The following is a 27,842-nucleotide window of genomic DNA, read 5'->3' as shown; positions in this document are numbered from 1 at the left end:
ACATTGTTGAATATGGGCATAAGGGGGAAAAACATGTCAATATGTTTCTAAATGGTATTTTGTCATGTATAAGGGTCTATTGGTTCTAATTGGACCTATTTGTAACGGTTAGGGGTTATAAAGTGCATAGTTGGGCAAAGTTGTTTTTATTGACAAAAAACTGTCAAGGCAACTTGAAGCATGTTTTGGACATTTTTGTTTAATTGGGTTTAAATGTAGGTTATAGCCATTCTGAAGGCTATAGGGGGTATAAGTACACTCCCTCCATCAATTAGAGGTGGTTTTTCAAGGTTATTAAAGTTGAAATACCATTTGGAGGCAAATAACCTTAATTTTTCCTGTACAAAACCTGTTTTTTTTCCTGTTTCAGTGCTATGTACAGATTGGTATGGTCGAATCATATTATGAAACCTATGAGATTTGATAGAAACATGAACTAGCTTTGATTTGGTTAGGTCATCATCAATTTTCATTGGGTTTTGAAGAAGTTAAATTTCTTTGAGTAGGGGTCTAAAACCCTACATAACAAGGAGTTTATTACAATAATGTGAATATCTTCTCATTCCACTATGGGAAATGCTCTACTCCGGTGGAATGGTGGTTTTAGGTGTCTTTTCCATAATTATGGAGTTTTTTGTGTAAGGGGTGAAATTTGAGGCCTTTTGTGGAATCCCATTTGTGAAACCAAAATGCATTTGTCCACTTGAGTTGAGTCTTGTCCAATTTGCACCCACTCCATAGTCATTTGCATCAAATTATTGCTTGCACATTGAAATACATTGATGGATGGTATTAATGGAATGGTAATATTTAGAACTTTTTACATCTAGCTTAGGAGATTGCACTAGCTTGGTTGATTGCGATCATTAAACTAAGTCTAGTCGAGTCACAAAGACACCCATCATCTCTAGCATTCTAGGATTAGATTAGATTCTCTAAACAATTTTGCTTTGCAATTCATTTGGTTGAAAGAAGTTGAAGCAGTTGATAATCCTTGATTGAACAGCAAAATTCTATGTGATACCCAACATATCACAGCATTATAACTAAGTGAAAGTCCATAGTAAGAAGGAACCTTGAGGTTGTCTCATTTGATCACACAATTCATATATATTATTTAGCATATGCACATTCTTATTCAAGAGAGAGTTGGAGATTCATTATTTCATTTGGAATACCAAGCATATAATTCAGCATGATGTAGTGGCATAAAACTCACATCAACATCACCACCTCCACAATTCCACTCACTATTTAAAAAGTTGAATTGTGGAGATAACACTAATACTAATGGACACAAGAAACTTATATGATACAAGAACTAGATATCTAACTAGCTAATCACATGGAGCTCATATCACATTCAATGATGTTATAACTCCTAGTGGAATACAAGAGAGCCTCTTTATGACATAAGACAAGACTTACCACATTGCAACCACAGTACCAAGCGATAAAACTCAATTCTAAACCACATTATGTGTTTTGGCTTGCTAAAGCTAAGCCAAACTGCACTTGTGTCCAAAGCATCACATATACAAGCAATGGTAAGCATGGACATGTGCATTAATCCCTCTTACCCATATAATCTTTTTCAGAAGAAAGCCCTTTGTGTGAAAGTGAGTAGAAAGGGAATCATAGTGCAGAATGTTGACACTTGCAAGATTTTGCATGAACCATTTAATACATTCCTCTTCGCTCCTATTTGGATCTGCTTGCAGAGGTCTGCATGAGAGCTTTCTCCACACCCTTGCAAGGATGAAAATGTCTCTTTTGTCTGTGGAACATGGCTCCTCTTACATCTAAATGCCCTACATACAGGTTTGCATCATCCAATTGCCGTGTTAGAGATCAGAATGACATAGCTTTATGCACTGTTTTTGGATGAATATCACTAAACCAAACTCAACATAAGTTAGTCTGAATCCTCTTTCTCCTGCCCACGTCCAGTGGATCACCAAGATCACTGACAACCTCAGGGATAACAGATTTTCATGCAACTATTTGAAGTTTGGTGAGACTCCTACACTTCGATAGCATTTCGACAATGGACTTTCAACCATAAAAATGTTGTATTAGACAGATCGGTATATATAGCTATTAAATAGCAATGAATTTGGAACTTACCAGTCACATATGAAACTAACAAATAACAAATAGTATCTAAATAGGTAACAACTAAACCAAATTGATGGCAAATAAAATAAACAATATAGGTAAATGATGAAATATCCTACAGTGCAGACTAGGCAATCAGGTATGCCATTGCCTATTCAAACCATGGATATTGAATCTCATAGGGGAGAAGATTCTACCAAGGGAAAGAGAAGTGCTACTAGTGTAGAAAGGACGTTAAATATGCAGGCATGAGAAGTTACACATCCTTAGCTGCCAATTTTTTCTTTGATCATGTTATCCTATATATGGTACACTCTATCAAAAAAATGTTGTTGGTCTCTGATATGCCCCCTAGAAAACATAAAAAACACACTACCATCCTTATAGAGAGTATACTAAGGCGAGTTTAGTGATGAAGGGCATGGGACAAATTTGGTTGAAGATGAGCTAACCTCTTATTATGGGTAGTTCAATTTAAATTAGGATGCCTCTATTATAGAAGTAATCACCAATTCAACAACCAGGTATAAGTTAGCTGGCATGATAGTGGAAGGTACTTACAGTCTACATACAGACACATTTTTTGGCCTCTATGTTGTGCTTATGCATTGAAAAATGTGGAAAGATCAGATAAAGTGAGTGGTGGCAGAAGCAAGAGATGCATGTCGTTTATTTGCAACAATTCAACTTCACTTGATTTCCTTAGGGATTTTTTGAGGAAGGAAACCTATGGAAACTAGTTTTGACAACTTTTTTTATTTTGTCAAAGAGAATGCGTTATGTGCAAGAGCCTCTACAATTAATGATGGTTAATCTAGAGTGGGGTAGATGGCCAGAGATGAGAAACAGCTAAAGAAAGAAGTGTGATTATTTTATTCAATGTTTGCAACTTATAAATAATTCTCACTTTTTGTAAATTGTCATGAGTCATTCTTTTCTGAAAACTTTGTTTGTAGATATGTTTTCCCCTTCATCTTACCTATTATGCCAGTCATTGTATATGTTGATGTACACTCTCCTATCTTGGAGATATTTTTGAAACATTTTATAACTACCTGGAAATCAAGCAATTCATAGCCATATTCTTGGTTTGAGATTAATAAGGTGCATAGTAAGTCTGTGCCTAGACAGTGGAACACCATGAACAACCCACTTCATATAGCAGCCAATGTTCCAAATTTTAAGTGATATGCATTAAGGCCTAGGAGAGTGCCTTCTTTTAATGATGAAGAGATAAAGGAGGAACTCATGAAGGACCTTCAAAAATCGAAAGATGTATGGCAATGAGGAGACAACTTTACTTAGAACATAGTGGCTAGGTTTTGTCAATCTCTGGGGTAAATCATTTAGCAAACTAGAGGCAAGAACAAATAGACCTGCATTGACCCTATTGAATGGTGGATATGGCATGGCAACGATAGAACAAAACTGGGGATACTTACTATTCATTTTGTTTCACATATTATCAACTTAATCATCGCAGAAAGGAATTGGTTCACATACAACTTCATCTAGTCAATCAAACTGCATTGAATTGACTCTTGATGAGCAGATAAGTTGGTGGTCATGCATATTGCTTTGTATCTTTAGGATCAATAGACTCCTAATTATTGTCAGACTCCAATTGCATGGTAAGATGTTGATCTTGATGATGCCATGCAAATTGACGAGGATGCACAATAGGGACTGGCTAAGGTTATGGATGAGGGATCTCTCATATTGGTTTATTTTGACTAGTCAATAAAAAGGCAGATCTAGCTAGGAAGACCTAGTTGACTACATTTTTCATTTTGCAGTTGTAGCCTTTCTGCCTTCTATATTTGTTGTTTATAAAAGATACTCAAATGATTAGACACTAAAATATTGGTAATGTCAACTCAAAAGTATTCCCAGTGCAGTTCAAATGTTTCATCATATAGTTATATAATGAATATGGAAAATGCCTTACAGTACAAATATTTGAAATTTCTTATTTTTCATAACTTTCCCCATTTTTGAAAATGTCATCCGCTTTTAAATGCCCTTCCATCAGCTATTCTGAAAGCATGTCCCATTGTCTCCAAAATCTTTGCCCTATAAACTAGGTGGAATGGAGGAATAATATGTTTAAGACTATTGCTTGATTAAATAAATGGGTAATGCCTACATTTAATGCATATGATTGAGTTCTAAAAGTCCTCAATCCTAGATCTGTGAGATTAAAGAACAATGAGAGCTGTTAAGGGACCATCTAGGGAGTTGAGAAACCAAATCTCTCCCTCCACTAAGAACATTGAAAGTGTTAGTGTCTGTAGCTTAAAGAGATATTTCTCCTAGGTTAATATAATGAATGATAATTAAGGCAAGTTGACCTTATTACATAAACATATTTTTGATTTGCTATTTATCAAAAGGGCAGACCTAGATGAAGGGTCACCTAGGCTGGTATATATACAAAGTGATGTTATGTCATTTTGCAAAGATTTTGATTCATTGCAATTCACATCTTCTAGCAGATCAAATATTCGAGTGCTTGGGAGAGACAATCAGGTATTGTCTATGGTTGGGAGGGCAAATCATTTCCCATGGTTAAACAAGAACACAATCAACATGGTATTAGAGCATATTCGATCTTGTGCCTATTCTTTCATAAAACAATTTTCTTATTTTGCCGAAACCATTTGGCACATGGTATTAACTTTTGGAACGGACTATATGGAAACATTGTTGTTGACAATGGGCTTGAACTCTACAATCTTCTGAAGTTGACTTGTGGGTCATATGAACTATAACTAGCATGTGATTGGATGGTTGTCCTCCAACACCTTCTATTGCAGAAGGATAGAAGTTAAACTCTCTTGTCCTCAAAATGGAGACTAATGGTTGTGTATGTTTTGGTGGCTCTTCGTTGCAACAATACATGAGATCATCTTTGCCAAAGATAGAATTTTACATCCTTGGTCACTAGGTATATAAATGACAGGATGCCAATATTCAAGCTCTACATCATCATATTAGGGAACCTCAGAGCCTGCAAACTATCTTGTCTTTGCCCAGGCTAGATTGACCAAGACTCGAACTGATTATAAAATGCAGGTGAGCGAACTGTACAAGCAATATTACAATGAATCACAGATCCCAGGTTTATATGTTAGTCTTCCTAAAAAGTGTTTACCGTATAGGGTAAACGGGTACTTATCACATGTAGTATAGTAAGATATAACATAGAACAGATACTTTATTCATATACGCAATATGCACTCCAATGCTTACAATATGATTATGATGTCTCAAAGTCCCTTTTGGACGGTGTACATTTACTTTCTCGAAGGGGTGAGTCAACCGTCATGCGTCCTTTCGGATACACTTTTACCCATCGGCTAGAATATAGAATTTACCAACAACATCATCCCCCCCAAAAAGTAAAGTCATCTCCGGACGACAAAATAGAGACAACCCTTGCAGCAAAACCCAAATTACAACCAAAATAGTTAAGTACATCAATATTTAAACATTAACAAGAGGGATGCGTCCTTGGTATAGTAGTCGTCCGTGCCCTAAGCTCATTTAGCTTTTCTCGAAGCTTATACACTTGCTCCTTCCCTACTTTCAATTTTCCTTCTACCTCCATCTAAAGCTCCAAAGCTGATTGCATCATGTCAGAAATCTCTCCAAGCTCTTTCTCCTCTACTAGCCACTCCTCTACTGCTAACTATTCCTTCTCTACTGCCACCTTCTGTAGCTAACTCTGTCGGGCTAACAACGTTGCCCTCTCAGATTCCCATGCTACCCTCTTCATGGCTAGCTTGGTAGTTGACTCCTCTTGAGCCCTCTCTGCTGCTACCTGGTCTGCCTGGCTCCTCTAAATGGTGTAATAGGCATCCCTGTGTATCTCGACTATCTCTAGAGTCAAAGCCTCTACTCGGCTCTCCATACCTGAATCTCTTGTAGTGGTCCAATCCTGGCGCATCTCTACAGTCTCCAAACTCAGCCATCCCCGCTCCTCAAAACAAATTGTAAAGGCCATCGAGCATCCTACTCTCATGAAGGATCTCACACTCTCTAGCTCCTTTACTACTGAGTTCAAGGCTTGTATCTTTGTAGAGGCCACTACTTGGTGATCCTAGGTGGCTAGAGTTGCTATATCAGCGAAGAATGCTTCTCTCCTCCCTGTTTCCGATGCTACTGGAGGCTACTATTGAGCACCCATAGCCCGCTCTACTGTTTCCACCATTCGTTCAACAGTGCTATGTGGTAGCCCATCAATCCATGTCGGTTAACGCTCCTCCACCTGTGCTTGTAGAGGATCTTCCTCTGAAGCTACTTCTCATGTAGGTGTGTGAAGGTATGTCATTTGAGGTCCTGGTGCATGGTGAAACCTCATACTCAAGTACGTGCTCAACTTCTGAGTTCTGCTCTCTTTGTCTGGTTCCTCAAGCAATGCTAACAATGTTGTATCCACTATAACCACTGCATCTAAACCCACTCCAAATGAACACCTAGCGTCCTCAACCCCTCGCCTGTCAATATCTCCATCACTCCTTCCTAAGTGTTCATCTCTTCCTTTGGAACAATAATATCAGCCTCTACTACTAGTACAATTGGCAAGCCCTCTTCGCCAACTCCTCCAGGTAACCCCATGGCTACCTTCGGCATGACTGTATCAAGTACTACGAGTGAAGGATTGGTACTCCATGAAGGTGCTAATATTGTTGGTCATGCTACTGGCTATGGTTTTGGTCTTGTTGCTGGTTTGGTTGCTATGGTGACTAGCGTCATGACAATAGGTTGCTTAAATTGTCCAAACCCAGGAATGTGAATGCCTGTGGGGACTAAGTGTGAGTAGGAAGTAGCTATGAGGGTCCTCAGAAATAGTAGGGGCAGTACTATAACAACTTCGACTTCCTCTTCATCATCCTTGACCTCCACTTCCTCCTCTAAGTCACTGTCCTTAGAAAATGTGTCTCTCTCCCACTATCCGTGTTCCTATGCTCAGAACTTTCTACCTCCTGTCACATTCTTTTCTGTCCAACGGCCTTCTACCCTTCAGGAGTATCAAGGTGTTTCCACCGCATAATCGGTGGCTCCCCTAGTTCTATCAGACCTGGCTTGATTTCTAATATATCATTTGGTATCATCGATGTGGTAGCATCAAGAAATAGATTGATGGCATAGTCTGGCATGTAAAAGGTTTTGTGTTGCAGCGACATGAACTCCTGCATGTGCTCAGCCAGCAAGGATGCCCAATCATACACTATATCATTCATGATACCGTTCATCATGGTTACCTGCAAAAATGAAATGTCTGATGCCCTACTCGAACTAGTGAGTATGCTCTTCACTAAATCCATCAAATAGCACCAATGTCCTTCTAGCACCTCAGATTTCTTTAGTCCTCTTGCCTTTGAAGAACCCATTAATGCTTTGCTTTCTACCTCTGGCCGTTTCCCACACACTAATTCTACCAACTGCTTCTTAGTTTTCCAGTTGACTTTCTTTGGTTTATTATTGATTTTCCTTCCTCCCTGTGCCTGACCTGGTATGCCGAATACCCTAGTGAAGTCTACGGCTCTAAAAGATATTATTGAATTCTGTCCAAGATAAGGAAATGAGCATGTTCGTGAGAACCTGTCATAGGTTTCTAGCATTGTGCAAAGAAACCCTTCAAAGAGGCGAATGCAGAATGCTGACATCCACAATGCCCATTCTACCTGTGCCCTTTGTATATTGTCCTGTACAAAGTGATCATTCGGAGCCTCCTGCCACCATTTTCTAGACTCTAGTCTATTCAAACCCTCAAACGCCACATTCTGAGGTGTGAGATGTGTTGTTACAGTCGACTGTGCCCTTGCTTTCTTCTTGCCTATATTGCCTGCAATACGTACACCCGATGGTAAAGACTTTCTGTTCATTGTGTTGCTTGATGAATCCTCTTCTAGTTTCTTCTTCCACGCTCTCTTTTCAACTAAATGCATAACCGTCACTTCTTTTTTGTTTTGCTTGAAGAAGACAAAACCATTAGGTCAGTTGTAACTTTCTCTTGAATGATGGTACGGTTGCTATTAACTGAAATTGTATGGCTGCACTTGTTTGTTTTTTGTAATCGTACAAATGCAATGCTTCTTTCCTCTAGAGGTTTTACGACTGCTCTTTTCTTCTATCAAAATTGTTTCATCTTTCCTTGACAAACTTCTAATGTTTCTATTTCTTCTTACTGCTTGGCTGTATGGACACCCCAATTCGTTGTGGTGTTTGGTTTTTTTTTCTCTGGCTCCTACATGACCGTACAATGCTTGAACGCCAATGTTTGCTCCTCAATCGTACAAGACAATTCCTTGTCTACCCTTGGCTTTATAGCTTTTTGTGTCTACCCTAAAATGTACGACACTTTCCTCCTCTCAAGTGGGTCCATACAGTGGTCTTTCTCGCTTTATCTTTCTCAAGGTCTACGATATCCAGCATACTTCTTTTTGGCCATACGATATTCCTTTCTTCTAGTTCTGTGGAAGTCATACGGTATATTTAAAAATGGAAGGCGTTTGGTGCCTATCTTCTCCCTATTGTTTAGTCAACAGTACGACACCTAGTGTGCGATGTAATATCGTACGGTGTTAATATTGCTCTCCTTTTAGTCTTCCATGTTACTGTACAGTATGATTTTCTCTTGTTCTACTTGTGTTCCCCTTGTTCCCTTCTTTGTTCATGTCGTACGGTAGTCTCCCAGTCCCCTGCCTTCTAATTCATGGTCATATGACACCTTTTATAACCTCTCTTTCTTCTGTACAATAGTAGTCTTTTCTGATGGTCGTACGGTAGGCTTCCTTACCGTACCGTATGGTAATGATTCTCTTGGCTAATGTTCTCCTTCCTACGTACGGTGGACTCACTAGACATGCTTCGTCAAAGTTGTATAGTGCGGTCATCTCCTGCATACAAGTTCATCTTGACGGTAGGGTGCATTATATGGCCTTCAGTTTACTATTTTATTAACATATTACCATTTTACATTCTTTATTATTATTTACATTTATTTTACATATATACAATATTTATCTATTATTTTTATATTCTCCCTGAGTTGTTCGTCAACGGAGGCGTGTTATTTCTTTCATGGTAAATTTTCAACTTCAACTTGTTTACTGCATCAAGCACTTCCTTCCCATCCAATGTCCATAATTTGATTGCTCCATTATCACCAACTTCACGTATCTTGTTTGGTTCTACCCACTTCACTTTGAACTTTCCTGGTCTAATCTAGTTCCGCCCATTATACTTCAAAACTAACTGGCCTGGATGAAATTTATTCAATTTTAAATGCTTGGCATGGCATACCTTAGGCCTGTTTTGTGTAACTTTTGTGGTCCATTGTTCCTGCAGTCGTTGCTCATCCAGTTTATTTAAATTGTACAACCTCTCTCTCAGACTTTCCATATCTCCCAGTTTGTTCTCGATCACGATCCTTAAACTCGGTACCATGAATTTAGTCACTACCATGGCCACCTGCCCATACATCAATTGAAATGGAGTATGTCCCATAGTTACTTTATATGAAGTTTTATACACCCATAATGCTGATGGTAGTTTTTCTTCTCAATCTTCTCCCTCGACTGCAAGATTTATAAATCACCTCGACCAAGATCTTGTTCGTAGCTTCTGCTTGTTCATTGGCTCTCAGGTAGTATGGGCTCGACACTGAATGATAAATTTTGAACTCCGTAGTGAGTAGTCAAATGATATGATTAACAAAGTGTCCCCTACGGTCGTTTGTTAATTGTAGCGAAATCTCGTACCTTGTGATTATTTCCTCAGATAAATTAGTTGTGCTTACTGCAAAGTTGTCCGGTAGTGCGTGTGCCTCCACCCACTTGGTTAGATATTCTGTCGTCACCATGATGTACCTGAATCTTCTAGTTTTACTTACCTCGAGGGCTTCGACAAAGTCCAACCCCATCTTTCAAATAACTCCTATGCATCTGAAGGATTCAAAGGCATGAAGTCTCTCTTCAATGGTTTTCCAGCTCTCTAACATGTATCGTAGGCAACGACCCACTCCCTAGTGTCGTTGTGTACAGTTGGCACCATAACCCTACCAGCAGTATCTTCCGCGCAATTGTATCGGTCCCATGTGTCCTCCTGTTGGTCCTTCATGCGCTTCTTTCAACACCTTTAGTATGTTTTCCTCCAGAATGCATCGCCTTAAAATCTGGTTGAGTCCCATTTTGTATAGTAACCCATTGATCAACTAAAATGTTCGCCTCCTTAGCACCAGTTTCCTCCTTTTGTTCAGCGACATTTTGCTAGGAAACTGTCCATTGATATGTACTAGGATGGCAGTACAGTAATTTGAAATAGCTGCGCATTAAGAAAATCATCATTGACTCCCTTGGGTGGCTCTCCGATTTTATCCTCGACAAGTGATCTGCACTTACATGACTCTTTCTTGGCCGTAACACAATCTTGAATGTAAATTCCTACAACAGTAATAACCATCTATTTATTCTTCCTTGTATGATCGACTTGTTCATAAGATATAACAATGCTTGATGATCCACATAAAACACAAATGGTTTCGCCAGTAGATAATGCCTGAATTTTTGTATTGCGTACACGATTCTAAGTGCTTCTCGTTTTGTCGTACTGTAGTTTTTCTCTACTTTAGATAACAATCTACTCGCAAAGTACACTAGATAATCCAATCCGTGGTCACTTGTTTGTGCCACTGTTGCTCCAATTGCATAGTTCAATGCATTAACATGAACATGGAACTCCTTATCCCAATTCAGATAAGCTAGAATCAATGTTGTGGCCGACCTCATTTTCAATCCATCGAAAGCTTCATTCTACTCTACCTCCCATTTATAAGATTCGCCCTTGCAAGTAAGTTTGTCCAGCGGGTAGGATATTTTTGCAAAGTTCTTAATGAAACTCCGGTAATATCCAATATGTTCGAGGAATGATTTTACTTCTGATACATCCATTGACAGTGGCATATCCAAAATTACACGGATTTTGTCAGGATCTGTCTTCAATCCTGCTTTGCAAACTATGTGTCCTAATAGCTTCCCCTGTGGCACCATGAACCCGCACTTCTTCGGATTTAGTGCCAGCCTCACCCGTTTGCATCTCTCCATGCATTCTCCGAGTGTTGTTATATGTTTATCTTCTACGCTAAAAATTGACCAATCATCCAGGAATGACTTAGAGTTCTTGACAGACATTTTATCAAATATGTGTAAGATAATTCTCTGGAATGTTGCCGGAGCATTACACAGTCCAAATGGCATCCTGTTATAGGCATATACTCCATCTTCCACTATGAATGTTGTTTTCAGCCTGTCCTCTTTGGCGATGGATATCTGATTGTATCTAAAGAACCCATCCATGAATGAATAAATTTCATGCCCCGCAACTTCTTCTAGAATGCTATCTGTGAATGGTATTGGAAATGGATTTTTGATTGTTACTGCATTTAGGCATCGAAAGTCTACGCATATTCTTATTTGTGTGGTGTCCTTTTTCAAAGATATCACAATCAGTGATACTCACTCACTCGTCTGCACCCTAAAAATAATTTCTACTTCTAGCATCCGGTCAATCTCATTAGTGACCCGTGTGGCATAATTTTTGTTCATCTGGTATGGCTGCTTCTGTACGAGTACTGCATCTTCTATCAATGGTATCCGGTGAACACATAACTCTGGTGGTACTCCTTTTAAATCCTTATACGTCCATGCAAAGATTTCCTTGTACTCCATAAATATTTTGAACGTTGCTACCTTCAGGACTGGATTCCAGTCATCTCCCACAAAGATATTTTTCGGATTGGCTTCATCTCCTAAGTTCATTGGTTTTACAGTAGGCTCTTCATACTTTATAAGTTTTTCATCACTAAATGTATGTGCCAACGTTTCATCTACATGTGCTTCTCCCTCCTTCACTTCACTATATTCTTTCAAAAAATCATTCCCTTCTTTTCCCTCTTCGACTCCCAACATGTTACAGCTCGAAAAGAGCTCGTAATCCTCCATCTGCCAATCGAGTAAGTCATTCATCGAGTCCAGGTCGTCATCATTCGGCCCTCCTTCTAATCTCAATACTCCTTTGTCAGGTTTCATTCTCTTCTTTCCCTTATCGTCACCTTCGCCTTCACCTTCGGAATTTGACAACACTGCCTCCTCAACTACCATCTGTGTGTGCAGGTCGATTATAAATCTCTAGCCTCCGCCTTCCATAGACAAGGTATTCTGCTTCCAATCATGTTTCACCTTTGCCAACACCAGCCAGCCCCGTCTGAGGATGTCATCATACCCTTTTCTTTTTAACAGAATAACCACGAAATCTAATAAGAATGGTTGTGTGCCTATAATTACAGGCTATGCCATCAAGGCCCCTAAGGGCTTAATTTCGTGCTGATGTGCAGTGATTAATTGAAATGTAGGTGGCCACAATGTAGGTTGTCCCAACATTTTCCATACATCCTTCAGTAGTACGTTTACTCCTGACCCTCTGTCGACGATTGTGTTCATGAGTACAGTTCCCAAGATACCCATCTCTACTATTGTCGGATGTCTTCTAGTAGTGAGTGCTAGTAGCATTGGGTCTATTGCAGTCGCTCTCCTGCCATCTTTTTTTGTCTCTTCTATTGCCTTTGGAAGTGGTGTCATGTTCAATATTGTTGTCCGCAACTGAGGCATTGTAAGAAGGTCATTTAATTTCATAGGAACTTCCATTTGCATTACCTGTCTTATCATGTTTTGTTCTACTCGGTTACTCTTCGAGGTGCCGACAATGTCTTTTGCTTGTAATTTTTATGTTTCCATTTGTTTTTCCAACTCTGTGCATGCTTGCTGCAACCTCTTCTTTTCTTCCTCGCCATCTAGGTATATTGCCTTCTTTGCTTGCTCACAAGTGATGGCTAGTATCTCCTCATCACATGTTTCGATGCTTAACAAGTTCACCCCTTGCTTCGGGCATTTTGAATCCTCATGGTCTCCCGGACCACACCATCTACATAACAGTTGTGGTGTTTCCTTCATGCTATAGTCTCTAGCAAAATCCCCAGAGGTTGCACATACGCCATTGTATCATCGGTTGTCCACTTGAGTCATACTGTATCGAACTTTAGCCTCCATTGTTATTATTATTATTACCACCTTGTCCGCACTGGTTATTGTTATGGTATCCTCCTGAGGTTGCATCGTTGTTCATGCTCGTTCTAGTGGACACTTCCTACATCAGTAACACTTGTTGGTGTCCCTTTGACTTCATATTGAACGGGCATTCCTTTGTGGAATGTCCTACAACTTGGCAGATATCGCAAAATTGTTTTTCGAGCAGGAGCCTTTTGTGTAGCCCTCCTCCTTATAGTCTGTACACCACAATTCTCCTTTCACCAAGTCAAGATTCTTTTTCAAATTTTTTAATTCCTTCATCATTTGTAGCATATATTTCTGCAACGCTTGAACTTTCTTACTTGATTCTTCGTCATTGTTGCTACTTTCAGAAGATGAATTGTTTGAGTCTGACAATTTGTGTTTCTTCTTTTTGCTTGTTTTTTTCTCTCTCTAGATCCATCACCTGATTATACGCATCTATGTACAATGTTGGAGGTACAATCTTCATTTTCTTCTTTAGTGCCAACCGTAGCCCTTCGACAAACCATTGTTTCTTTAATCCATCTGCTAGTGGGCTCTCCATCTTTCCCACTAACTCTTTCAGCCTTCTTGCATACACACAAATCGTTTCATTCTTTCCCTGTTTCGTACTGTATATTTCTGCCACAATTTCATTATCGTCCCTTAGTAGTCGGAACTCTGCTATGAATTTTTTCCTGACTTCTATCCATGTAATTAATTTTTGTGGATTGGCATCTGAAAACCAATCAATCACAACACCCCGTAGGGTGGCCAGGAATTGTCGGACCTAGTCATCCTGGTCCATTACACCATTCACCATCCATATTGTTTCACATGTTTTGTAGTGTCTGGTCCTGCCATTGCTACTTTCTTCTTATTGTGAGGTACTTGTTGTGTACCCGCGTTGTTCTAAGCACCCGCGTTGTTCTGCACAACCGTGCTGCTTTGAACAACCACCCTACTTTGGACAACCACGTTACTCGATGATAAAATATCTTCCTCAAGCGAAGTTGTTTGATTCTCTACTTGTATCCATTCGTTGGGTGTATCAAGAATGAAGAGTTCACTCCACGCTCGCGCTCCTTCGGCACTTCAAGCTATGTGAATTACTTCCCTTCTATTCGGATTCTCTACCCTTGGCATATACAAGTTAAGAAACTCCTCCCTTGTCTCTTCCACCAAATTCAATCGCCATCGAGTCTCTTCTAGCAATTCCTGGGCCCTCCTTGGTCTACTAGGTGAATGCACTCTCTTTGTTTGTGTTCCTTCACCCCCTCAGTGTCTGTCAGTAAGTTGCTAAAGCTTTTGTCGGCGCTCCGCCTATTGTGCTAAAATTAAAACTTCTTGTGCTATGTGTATTTCATCCTTATCTTTTATCTTACTCCTATCTTTATTAAGCAGATTAGGCATTAATCTTCATAACATTTCCTTTGTTCCAGGTTTGGCTGGCAACAACACCAAATGTTTACCGTACAGGGTAAACGGATACTTACCGCATGTAGTACAGTAAGATATTACTTACACAGAACAGAATCTTTATTCATATACGCAATATGCAGTCCAATGCTTACAATATGATTATGATGATGTCTCAAAGTCCCTTCCGGCGGTGTACATATACTTTCCTGAAGGGGTGACTCAACCGTCATGCGCCCTTTCGGATACACTTCTACCCGTTGGCTAGAATATAGAATTTACTGACAACGAAAAGGAGGGTACCATAATTGCTTTCTACTAGCATAAAGTGTATATGTTTATAAGAAGGGGAGCTATTCTTTTTGAAGCTCTAGTCGCACTTGCAATAAGTGTTTGGTCAAAGCTACACACACAATGGATACAAGTCTCCAGTGGAATTCAAAGAATGATGTGGAACCCTTGGCCTGGTTACAGATTAAGAATTAACAAAGAAGTGAAGAGTAAGATATCCTCATCAGTGCCAAGCGCAAGGACTGCAAATGTCAATAGCCATGACAAAACAGTAGTGTTCTGCGAAGGGTGTCACCAGTGTTGTTTCTTGAGAACAGAGGACATAACTTCAAGGATGTCTAAGAAGTGGGATACTGTGTCTATGCAAGCTTCTACGTTTTGCCATACACTTGGAAAAATGATCAGAAATATTTAATGATGGTTACTTCGAACTGAGTAACAAGCAATTCACAATTCTCTTGGAAAATTGTCAGACACAAGAGAAACTTCATCGAGAACTTTCAATTGTTCTAGCAGGAAAGGGATAATGTTTTCCATGGAGATCATAGGGTGTTTTTGCTCAAATCAGAGATCAAGTTTGTATTTGGTGGCATTGAGCATGTGACTACTGTCAAAGGTTTGGACCAAGGAAGGAAGACAGCGGCTTTCATATCTTATAGATAAGAAGTTCATGCCAAATACTCCAGGCAATGTGCCTGCCCCACAAAGATCAATGGAAGGTGAAGTTTCTGCAATCTTCAACTGGCATTAAAGTCTTCCCACTGTCAAAGGAGAGAACATACTACCCCACTGTAGAAGTGTATGGCTAAATCATAAAATCCTCAGTGATGAACAAGGATGCACTGCCACTGGTGCAACCTATCATCAAGCCTATTACAAACATTAAGTTCAAGGTAGGTGTGAAGGACTTCTCAACCTATGTCTCCATTCATCTCTTGCTTGATATCAAACCCCATACTGGTGAGAAATGTTGCTTTAGTGGGGCACATCTAGCACAACAAGGCCATGTTTATGGATATGTTGGTTGAGTAGACCCGTTGCATTTCTACTTTTGATGTCCATAGGGAGAAGCATTTGAGGTACATTGACACTTGGATTAACAAGCAGGAGCGCCATATTTCAATCAAGGCAATTCCCATGTTTCTTTTTTCGGAGGCTAGTAATGCCTTATCATACCTCTTCAATGTCATGGATTCCCCTAGCCATGTTAACTTTTTTGACGAGATGACAGCCACTCTTGTGCTTGCTGATGACATTGTGCTAGTTGTCAACGTTGCAGAGGGTGTCATGGACGAATCAAGGAGCAAAAGGATGATGAGAGATTGCATAACAATTCTAGTGAGGAAGAGATTATTGCATCCCACGAGGAAGTCACACAGGCTGAAGAAATGTATGGAGACAGAGCTTGTAGTGGCACTAAGTTGAGTCATCTCTCAAAGAGGAGGTACATATATAGATTGTGATCAGTTTCTTCAAATAGGAGGAATTAACATTTAGAGGGAGTATGATAAACCATTAGAGGCAACCTTGGACGAGGAGGTCAATACATTGACGCAAGAACTTGAGCTTCAGAAGGAGCCATATCATCACTAAGCCTTTGTTAATGCACTCTTCTCTATGAGAGAGAAGTTTGAGGTGCAAGCCCTTGTTAATACATTATTCTCTACGTGAGAGAAGTTTGAGGTACAAGCCCTTGTAATTGCATTCTTCTCTATGAGAGAGAAGTTTGAGGTGCAAGCCCTTGCTAATGCATCTTTCTCTATGATAGAGAGATTTGAGGTGAAATCCCTTGTTCCACCCTCTAGGAGTAGCCATGGTAGATGTCATGTTGAGAGACTCCATGACTTAGCACTTGTGTTTATTCACCCTCTGGGAGTAGCCACAGTGAATGTCATGATGAGATGACTACATCACATTGAGTGACTCCGTGATGGGCACTTGTGCTCATTTGCATTTCCATACTTGGGAGTAGCCATGTAGGATTCACCCTCTGGGAGTAGCTATGGTGAATGTCATGATGAGATGACAACATCACATTGAATGACTCAATGATAGACACTTGTGCACATATCCATATCCATGCATGGAGGTAGCCATGATGAATGTCATCATGTTGAGTGACTCCACGATGAATTCCTTGTACCTGTGTTTTTCCACACGTGGGAGTAGCCATGATGGACGTCATGCTGAGAGAATCCATGAAAGTAATATCTTCCTAGCTAAGAGGAAGTGTTAGTGTTTGTAACTTAGGGAGATATTTTCTCCTAAGTATAATAAATGATAATTAAGGCAATTTGGCCTCATTACATAATCATATTTTTTATTTTCTATTTATCAGAAGGGCCAACCTAGATGAAGGGACACCTAGGCTGGTATATATAAAAACAAAGTAATGTTATTTCATTCTGCAGAGATTTTGATTCACTGCAATTCACATCTTCTAGCAGATTAAATATTCGAGTGCTTGGGGGAGACAATCGGATATTGTCTATGGTTGGGAGGGCAAATCATTGCCTGGGTTAAATGAGCACACAATCAACAGAAAGCAAGAACAAGAAGCCACTAAAGGAAAAGATGGATACATGACTCCGTTTCTGTTCAATGAGGAGACTTTGTGGTCATTTTTGTAAGGATAAACTGTTCTTTTTGTCATTTCTAGTGTGGACGAACAGAATAGGAAGAGAAAGGATAGCGGGGAAAAGCCTGGAGAACAGAGTTGTGTAGGTGTTCTAAATAAGGCTTAAAACTATGTTGAGTTTATCTCTGTCAATGAAATCCACTTATATATATTTTAAATCGATGAGATATATGTAAGTGTGTGAATTTTGATCTGTTTGTGTAAAGGTGTTCGACCAAAGGTTTGGAAGCCCTGCCAGTCTTATTAAGTTATGATGTGGTTTATGTGCTTTGGGGCAAACTTATGCCTGACTGATGCATATTTATTCTAAACCCTATTAATGAAGCGGCAAGGAAGAAATTGTAGTTCATGTTTTCATGGAAATACCCTGTAGCCAAGTCGTTTGAAGATTGGTATCAAGCAGAATTTACTTTGATCCTTAGCCGCCTCTCTTGGTGGATTCCACTATCTGGGGGACACCTGGATCGAAGATAGCTGCAAGTTGCAACTGTTTATGGCACGGTGTGCAGTTGATGGTTTTAATATTTGTGAAAATAAAAGTTCAAGTATTTAAAGAAGAGTAACATGGAAAGGAAGAAATCAGAGTTAATGATTTTAGTTTTTGCTTTTGTGAGAATGAAATGTAGTTAAGACAATGTCATACTTCTTTAGAGCGGAAATTTTCAAACTCTTAGTCATCCTGTCTGGGAGAGGTGCCCTTTTTGGGGGCACGTGGATGATCAGCGATAGCTGCAACATGTTGTGGTACAAGGTGCAGTTGAAAACTACAATTTTTTATTTTCCGGAAATCAAATTGTAAGGTAACATTTCGGGCAGAGGTTTGAAGAGGCTCAGACAATAAAAGGCATCGAATTTAGCAAACAAAGATATTGAATCAGCGTCTACAGAAACAAAGAGACCTATGTAGCCCTGTTTTAAGATTGTTGCCACTTCAAAAATAAATCTCAAGTAGATTTTGTAAAATTTGTTCCCATTTGAGAAACTGAAAGAAAGGATTACCTGGATAGAGAGAAGTGGTAATTCATTTTCCTGATAATGGCGGAGAGCAGGGACAAGCCTTTTGAAAACAGTTCTGAACTCAAATTCACTGATTTCCAAATCAGGAAAATGGAGATTAGTAGAGGCTTCAAAAAACAGGACTCCTTCATCATTGCAGTCTATTTTCAGCCTTTCCTGCTCGTCTCCAAAGGTCAATCTCCCTGCCAAAGGATAGAACTGCACCAAAATTGATGACAAGCTGCTCTTTAACCTCTCCACCGTTTCATCAAACTCGTAACAAGATGTCTTGAAAAAGAGAATCCTTTCAACTGACGTAAGACCACGCCACATAAGATCAAAAGCAGAGAGAAACATCCGTTTGCTCTCTGTAGGCATAGCCGGTTTTACCGTGGAGACCCTCAGCAAGTTTATCTCTGAGACTTCTTCCATTATATTCTCCAATCAAAACGTTATTCAAGTTAGAGCTAGATGGCTTAAATTAGCCAGTCCAAGTTTAAATGCAAGGCTTTTAGAGGCGTGCACTAGCTTTCTAAACTCAAAATGAAGTGGTGGATATATATATGCTCACGTCTCAAATGAACATGGAGAGAACCCAGAAGCTTAGCATGCTGGTTAAGAACACCAGAATCTAAGACGTGTGCAATGTTTGACTGACTGGTATTTTCAGATGAGTCATTGCAAACATAGTTGATGTGGTTAATTATGAAATTAGTAGTTTAAACTGAGGGGAGGAGAAGGATGCAAGACTCTAGAATTAATTTCAGTTATATAATTTATATTAACTAATTTATTTTTAAATTTTAAAAGAATCATTTTATTTTTTTAACATATTAAATTTTTTTTTACATTTTACATTTATTTTAATATTTTATCTTTTTATAAATATATAAATGATTATTTGAAATTATTGCAATTGATTTTACCTATTAATTATTTATTTTATTAAATGTATAGCATAATTATTTTGAATAAAAATAATGTTCGATTATTATTATCTTGTTTTGAGAAAATATGATTGTTATATATTTTATTAGATATTCTATTTTTATTTTTATTTATTTCAATTTTTTTTCTTAGAGTTAATTTTTAATAAGTTGAAATTTTATTTTAAATATTAATGTCTTTTAAATTATAGATAATATTTTGTTCAAACTAAGGCTCGTAACCGTAATAGAGGAAATAAGAGGACTTTAATGGAGAGACAAGTTGAGGATACTTTTAACAGATTTGAGGTATTGGATGAATTAGGATAGCAAGAAGTTACCCCAGGATTTATCAGTATGGATCAATTTGTGGCGACTTGTGGCCTTGAGACTACCTCTCCCAATCCTCCTCTGGCATCACAGGGGGAATTTGCCATGCCCATGGTCACTGTGGAGTAGGCAGGTGCACAGGCGACTCTAGGGCCTAATGTGGATTTGGGACAAGGAGTAGAGAGCACAGCCCTTCCTACTCAGGCCAATGTTTCGGATAAGGATAAACGCAGAAAGTCTCCTCACCTGGGCATTCTTCAGAAAGATGGAAGGAAGGGAAGTTCAGAGAAGAGCGGTAAAAGTGGGCGTAAGAAGGACATAGAGAAGATTTAATTGATAGGGGAGAATTTGGTGGAGTCAGGTTCTGTTAAGACATTGGACTCCCACTTTTTGACTCCTTTGAAATGATCATTATTTCATGGAATGTTAGGGGCTTGAATAGCGGCCCTAGACAAAAAGTTGTTCGAGAATTGGTTAGAAGTCATTCTCCTGATGTTCTTTTTCTTCAGGAGACCAAGGTTTATGTTGAATGCATGTTGAGTTTAGCACCTAAATTGTGGAAGAATGGTCAATGTCAGTGCATTGGAGCCTAGGGGTCTTCGGGGGGTGTGGCATGTTTGTGGAACCCACGAAAGATACAACCTTTGTGTTGGATTTCCTTTAGGTCTTCCTTATCCATGATCGCTCTTTGCCCTGAGTCAGGGGAATCTGTTCTTTTTTCCAATGTCTATGCTCCTGTTGAGCTCCAAGGGAAACTTCTTACTTGGAATAATATTCATTTTGTTCGTAGTCTTTATCCTTATTTGCCATGGATTATTGCTGGAGACTTTAATGCTATTCCTGATTTATATGAAAAACGGGGGGGTGTTCCAAAACTTGAGCCCTCTTTTGAGCTTCTTCAAGACAATATTTCGGCACTCAATCTTGTGGATATCAAGCCTAGCAATGGTCATTTCACTTGGAATAATCGAAGGGTGGGTGAAAGTTGCATTGCTAAAAGACTTGATTGATTCATGGTTTCCTGTTTTTGGGTGGGTGAATGGTGGTCTTCCAAATCTGAGATATTAGATTGGAGAGGTTCAGATCATTGGCCCATTAAGTTAGCTATTTCTTCTTCTCGGTTGCCTCAGAGACCACCGTTCAAATTTTAGCTCATGTGGTTGAGGGATCCAGACCTCTATGGATGTGTGGCTAAGTGGTGGAAGGATGGTAGACCTGCCTTTGGCGCAACAATGTATACTTTTTCTAAACTCCTACAATATGTCAAGTATCAGCTCAAATGGTGGAACAGGCATTACTTTGGTAATATTTTTTAGGAGAAAAATGTGGCTCAAGCTGAGTTGAATGATGTCACCAAAATGATTAGGGAGGATGGAGTGTTAGATGACTTGTTGCGAAAGGAAGCTAGGGCATTAAAAACCTTGGAGGAATGGGAATTGCGAGAGGAAATCTTTTGGAAACAAAAAGCTCGGATGGACTGGCTTCAAGAGGGAGATAAGAATACTGCTTTCTTCTTCAATTCGGTGAAGGCCAGGCGACATGGAAATTCTATATCAACTTTGGTGACTGATAGGGGGGAGGTTCTCTCTTCTTCTCAGGATATATCCAGGGAAGCTATGCAGTATTTTGCTTCTCTTTTTAGGGAGGATTCGCAGGGGGACTCGGTTGAGGAGGCTCGGGTTCTCTCTTATATTCCTTCTTTGGTTTCTTTGGAAATGAAAGAGCATCTCATGTGTACCATATCTTTGGCAGAGCTAGAGACGATTGTTTTCCAAATGAAAAAAGGAAAAGCTTCGGGTCCAGATGGCTTTCCGATTGAGTTCTTCCAGGAATTCTGGGACATTATCAAGGTAGATTTACTGGTTGTTGTTCAGGAATCCCAGGAGAATAAGCAAATGCTACGGGCCCTGAACTCTACCTTCCTTGCCCTCATCTCCAAGGGGGAAGGGGTTGATCGGATAAGTCAATTTCGCCCTATCTCTCTTTGTAATGTTATTTATAAAATTATATCTAAGTTGATTGCTGATAGGTTAAAAAAGTGGCTTCCAATGTTAATTTCTAAAGAACAAAGTGGCTTTGTGGCGGGTCGCTAGATCTTGGATGGGGTGGTTGTGGCTACTGAGACTATTCATTCTATGTCCAACTCCAAAGATAAGGCTATGTTCATCAAGCTGGATATGGCAAAGGCTTATGAAAAAGTTCGGTGGTCATTCCTTCAGAAGGTGTTAGGAGCTTTTGGTTTTGAGGAAGATTGGATTCATTGGGTTATGAGTTGTGTGAATTAGACTTCTTTCTCAGTTCTAACTAATGGGGAGCATTCAGATCTTTTTGTTGCTTCTCGGGGTTTACGGCAAGGCGACCCTCTATCTCCTTACTTGTTTCTTCTTTTGGTGGAAGGCTTGGGACGGTTGATAAAAAGGAATGTGGAAGGGGGCTTCATTCAGGGCTGGAAATGGGGAGTAAACCTTCCGAGGCAATCACACTTACAGTTCGTGGATGATATAGCTTTAATGGGCATAGCTACCACTCGGGAAGCCTCCAATATTTACAGGGTGTTGGATGTTTATCTTGCTACTTCAGGCCAGCTGATCAATGAGGGCAAGTCTTCCATTTTTTTCTTTAATACTCCACCTTCAATTCAGAGGAGAATCACTCATATTCTCATATTCCAAATTGGGAGTCTCCCGTTGCTTTACCTTGGGATTCCTATCTCTGGTGGCAAGTAACCTAGGGATTCTTGGCAAGTCATTCTGGATAAGTTCGGTGTCAAAGTTACTCATTGGACCCATCGCTGGCTATCTTTTGCTGGTCAGGTCCAACTTCTCCAGTCTGTGGTTCAGGCTCTTCCTTTGTATAGGAGTATGATTCAGGTGGCACCGATGAGCTTTGTAAGGGATTTAGATTCCTTAGCAAGACAGTTTTTATGGTCTGGCAATTTATCTTCTACTAAGTGGAGCCTTATCAAATGGGAGGTTGTTTGTAGTCCAAAACAATTTGGTGGTTTGGGGTTACGACAGTCAGTGCTTACTAGTACTGCCTTGGCTGCAAAATTGTATTGGCGTTGGTGTATGGAACAAGACTGGGTTTGGGCCAAAATTTTCAATCAGAAGTACTTTCCAGGGATCCCACAGAAAGACATCCCTCGACACAGCTTGAATGGAAAAGGTTCGGTAATTTGGAGTACTCTCAAGAAAGGTGCTGAGCTCATCAAGAGGGGCCGCTTCTGGATTTGCAAAGGGGGGTCAAAGGCTCACTTCTGGTATGATGCTTGGGATGGCCACCCTCCCATAGTCGTTCAATATCCTCATTTGTGTACTTTGTCCCAGAGGTTTTGTGAAGCTGGTTGGTCAAAGGTGCACGACTTTCAATCTTTTTCCTTTCAGGGGCAGGTGGTAGAGGCAAGATGGAAGAACCCAGAGGAATGGCCTATCTTTGGTTTGGAAGGGGTACGTGATGAGCTCCAGTACATTCTTTCTGGCCGTAATTGTAGCGCTCTTTTAGATGATGATGTTTTGGCTTGGGCTCCCAATCCCAAGGGTGTTTACACTATTTCTTCTGGGTATCAGGAATTGCTCTCCCAACAATTTGTGGGGGGGGAGGTTCAGTGGTGGAAGAAAGTATGGAATAAGTTTTCTTGGACGAAGTGCAATTGCTTTACCTAGACTTTGGTTTGGAATTGATGCCTGACTTGGGACAATATTCGCAAGAGGGGTTTTTTCGGCCCTTCGAGGTGTGTTCTTTGCGGTAAGGAGGAGGAGGACTCTCCGCATCTGTTCTTCCAGTGTTCTTTCACCATGCAACTTTGGCATTTCTGGTGGGGTGTTTGGAAACGCCCGTGCATTCATGCCTCCTCCCTGGTAGAGTTCTGGGGGATTTTGGGGAGGCCCCCCTCCTTGGCCCCTTTTTTGCAAGATGTGTGGTATGTGGGGCCTATCTTTCTGCTATGGCAAGTCTAGCTGGAAAGGAATCGTAGAATTTTTCGGAGTGAAAAATTAGGGATTCAACAGGTCTGGCTCAGAATTATGGGGATGATCCGTGAGACTATCATGGCTAAGAGTGAGGTAGTGTTTCCGCTTGAGAAAGATCAGGCTGAGATGGTGGATAGGTTGGGATTACATGAGATATCTCCTGCCTCAGTCTGTGTCAGGAGAGGTAGACGGGGGCAGCAAAAAGTTCATCGGATGGGGAGTTGGCTTCCCCCTCCTGCTGGTTTTTTGAAACTTAATATGAATGGTTCTTCTAGAGGGAATCCTGGCCCAGCTGGGATTGGTGGGATTGGTAGGGACTCTTCTAGATCAGTGGTTTTTATTTTTTCGGCCAATAAAGGGATGCTGACTGTTAATAGGATGGAAGGTTGGGCTATCCTTTATGCTTTGAAGCGGGCTTATGCTCTAGGGTGGCGTAAGGTAATTTGTGAATCTGACTCTCAAGTTCTGGTTAATCTTCTCCTTGAGAGAAAGATTACGGATGTTAGCTGGCAAATGTCTTTGATAGTGTAGCAGATCTTACAGGTTAGCTCTTTGATGGAGTCAGTGTCTTTTGCCCATATTCCAAGGGAGTGGAATAGGGCAGCTGATAGCTTGGCCAAATGGGCATTTGGAAATATAGATGGTGGGATAATTGATGAGTGGATGTAGATGCCTAGTGAGTTATGTCAAGAGTTGGAGAGGATTCTTATAGAGGATGTAAATGGTGCTGGGAGGGGATGATCCTTCTCTTGCCCTTTTTGTAGTTTTTGCTGTCTCATGGGGCTCTGGCCCTGTTTGTGTTGTATTGTTATGTTCTAAAGCTCAATAAAGTTTTTACCCCTCTTTTTTCAAAAAAAATTATAGATAATATTACTAAGAATATATTACATTTATTCAACATTTAATTTTTACCTTATCAATTTATGGTAAGGGTATAATAGTGATTTGATCAATCATTTGGATGGATTTATTCTAGAAAAGAGGTCTCTCTCTCTCTCTCTCTCTCTCTCTCTCTCTCACACACACACACACACACACACACACACACACACACAGTGTGTGTTATCCTATAAATTATAAGCACCTATAATTAGATGCTTAATTAGATCTTTTTTCATTTTTAAATTTCATCTATGTTACCTCAATCCAACTACCCACCACTTTCATTTCTAGCTCCCTTCACTCTTTCCCAACTTTCAGTTTCAAGTTCATTTTCTTTTCACAAGAAGATGTTTTACTCAGAATTTGAATTTGGGGCTCTTCTTGTGGATTTAGCGAGATTTCTAAATTCATGTCAACCTCCTTTGAATTTTGAGCTCTCAAATGTTGTAAGAGGTATATAAGCAACATATCTCTCCTCATTTTGACATCCACAATCAAGCACTCACATCCATGATCAAGATCTCAAGAGCATTCTCAAGATTTGAAGACAAACATTCAACATCAATACTTCATTCCAAGCACTTTTCAAGCATCCAAAACATCTTTGCAAATAATATTATCCATTGTTACAAACTTCTCTCACATAATGGCCAAGTAAACAAGTTCTCAATCAAGCAAGAATAATATTTGTCCATCTATATGCATCCATCCATCCATTCTTCAAGAAAATAATCAGTCAAGCATAACAACATTAAGGATCTTTGAGGTGTATTTGTATATCTATGCATTTTTTAAAGACATCCTTGATTCAAAGTCAACATACAACTAAATACAATTACATGCAATCATCTTCATAGACATTAGAATCTCCATATCCAAAAATTATACACAATTACCATGTTTCTTATCATGTATTTTCATTTCCATTTCAAGGTTGATTCCTCAACCAGGGTTTGACCAAGGCATAGCCATTTTAGCCTAACACTTTCCCTTTTCTTTGTGTTTAGGAATAGGTGGCAAACATGTTTCAAATTTGAACAGTACATGATCTGCCACATAGACTACACATGAGTTCAGTCAAAAGTGTTGGAAATAGGATATCTTTTTCACCCTCTTTCTAGAAAGGGGACGTCTTAGGAAACCTCTTACCTACAAAACAACTTGAAGTAGGAACCATAGGCCAATGGTGCTATCTAGTTACTAATTCTTGTACTTGTACATGATTGTCTATTTCCATGAGTTTGTGTATCCTAAAATTTGTTAGTTTCACCTAATTTTATTTCTATCTTGTCTTACTAAGCCATTTCCCCCTAATCAATTCACACATTCTACCAAAATTGAAGGATCATTGGACCTACTTATCACTTAAGTCCTACTTGAGCCTAGTGTGTCATCTTCCTTTTGATTATGCAATAAAAACAAAATTCATTAGGTGTTGCACTATGAAACCACTTTAAAAGCCTATTTTGTTTGTTTAACCGCCCATTTTCTATTGTAAATTTTGGTAAATCCAACTTATAGCATTTTCATTCTAATTTCAGTGTTAGATTCTTACTTTTGATTTGATGATTATATGTTCTATTCATTATGTTTCATGTGTAATTCTATTTATGTTGCATAAATCTGTTGAGTGTTTTTCATCTTTATCTCCAATTTTTTACTTGCATTTGTTACACATACATCTCTTTCTTTTCCTTGTACAAGAGTGTTATAATATTGAGTCCTATAGCACTTTTGTTAGGACATGTCATATGCTTATGAGTTTGTTTGATCTTGAGTCCTCTATGCTTTCTAGGAATGTTGATGAAACAAATATGCATACTAATTATGTTGATGAAACAAATATGCATACTAATTACATTCCCAAATTGTTGGGAATCCTTCTCCCCTCTCTCTCATGATGAAGATGAAACCTCAAGAGTGTCTCCTACCCAAGTATAAAAGCTTTTCATGATTGAAAAGATTGAGAAATGGTTCTGTCAAGAACATTCTAATGAAAACTATCTCTTTAGTAGAAACATTAACAAAGATGACTCATAATTGTGAGTATGGTGTTGATTTGTTGTGTATTATTTCTCATCTTATTCATAACAATATTAGTCCATTAAAATTGTGCTCAAGATTTTGGTTTAACTAAATTTGACATGAGAGTTGAGCCTTCTATTTCTATTTTACTTCATTACTTAGTGTCTATATATATAGTGTTCATACATATGCTCCACCTCTCATGACTACATCCATTTCAAACACTAATGATAGATATGTTAGTTTTGGAATTATTCCTAATCATGTCATTTCTCCTCCTTTGATTGTTTTATGTGTTTTCAACGATCATCCATGCCTATCTAAAAAAAATTTCCATTTTCATACTTAAATGGTCCTTCCATTTCCTGTAATGTTCAAAATCTTTCACACATGTTTCATAAAAACCTTTGTACTAAATCCACTATCAAGAGTCTTACACAAATTGTGTCATCCTTGCAAAAACAACTTGCCTCCATGACTCAATCTAAATTCAACATTCTTACTTGTATAATTTATATCCCTTTGTCCTTTCACATCATTTGTATCATTATCCCTTATTATATACAAATACCTCACTTAGATATTTATATTGGAAAAGAAGACCCCTTGACTCATGAGAAAATATTTCAAACATTGTGTAATGACTTCTCTTATGATCATAGACTTGTGACTAATGTTTTTACTAAAACATTTAGAGACAAGGCCTTACGACATTATTGTTCTTTAGCTCCTTATTTTATTGATTCTTTTTAAAAACTTGCTAATTATTTCATTCAACAATTTAAAAATAGTATTGGTTGCAAGATATTTTTAACTGATTTAAACAATGTAAATGAGTTGTTAAATAAAAAGTGATTGATCTAATTGGCATATTTAATCATTTGCATGCTCAAATTTCTTATCATGTGCAAAACATTCTCATTATTGATTTACAAAAAGATATTAGAGATACGATATTGCTTTCTGAATTTTTTCTACTTAATCATGTGCAATGCTTCATAATTATTAACTTCAAGTGAGTGAGTTTGAGAGCATGTCCCCAATGTCTCTAGTTGATAGAGTGATGTTGCATCCCAACCAATTTAAAAGTTTCAAAAACTTACAGGCTTTGTCAAAATCAATAATTCATCAAACAATA

The 27,842-nt window shown here is 39.0% G+C and overlaps 2 protein-coding genes across 2 annotated transcripts in view; one reads left to right on the top strand and one right to left on the bottom strand.

Moving 5' to 3' along the window:
• LOC149566070 (spermidine hydroxycinnamoyl transferase-like) overlaps positions 1-19,227 on the bottom strand; it is an 86,379-nt gene extending 67,152 nt beyond the window's left edge. The window contains exon 1 of the mRNA XM_089819504.1: positions 18,577-19,227. Coding sequence (XP_089675630.1) covers positions 18,577-19,005 — 429 coding nt within the window. The 5' untranslated portion in view covers positions 19,006-19,227. The remainder of the gene's footprint in view (positions 1-18,576) is intronic.
• A 1,279-nt stretch (positions 19,228-20,506) lies between these two features.
• On the top strand, positions 20,507-23,690 carry LOC149566069 (uncharacterized). The gene is made up of 7 exons (XM_089816429.1): positions 20,507-20,803; positions 21,146-21,815; positions 22,128-22,427; positions 22,472-22,551; positions 22,643-22,999; positions 23,156-23,388; positions 23,537-23,690. Exons 1-7 carry the CDS (start codon positions 20,507-20,509, stop codon positions 23,688-23,690), a joined length of 2,091 nt encoding a protein of 696 aa, XP_089672555.1.
• The last annotated feature ends 4,152 nt before the right edge of the window (positions 23,691-27,842 follow it).

This window comes from Cupressus sempervirens, chromosome 3 (genome assembly GCF_028749045.1).
Source record: "Cupressus sempervirens isolate cs-2001-9-10 chromosome 3, ASM2874904v1, whole genome shotgun sequence".
Lineage (NCBI taxonomy): Eukaryota > Viridiplantae > Streptophyta > Pinopsida > Cupressales > Cupressaceae > Cupressus > Cupressus sempervirens.
This window is presented reverse-complemented; position numbering and strand designations above follow the sequence as displayed.

What these genes read in the sequence shown, in the direction of transcription:
- LOC149566069 (XM_089816429.1), top strand. Translation starts at nt 20,507, where the DNA reads ATGATCGCTCTTTGCCCTGAGTCAGGGGAATCTGTTCTTTTTTCCAAT. An exon ending in TCACTTGGAATAATCGAAGG is followed by an intron (nt 20,804 to 21,145) that starts GTGGGTGAAAGT and finishes AATATTTTTTAG; the next exon opens with GAGAAAAATGTGGCTCAAGC. An exon ending in GCTTGAATGGAAAAGGTTCG is followed by an intron (nt 23,000 to 23,155) that starts GTAATTTGGAGT and finishes ACTTTGTCCCAG; the next exon opens with AGGTTTTGTGAAGCTGGTTG.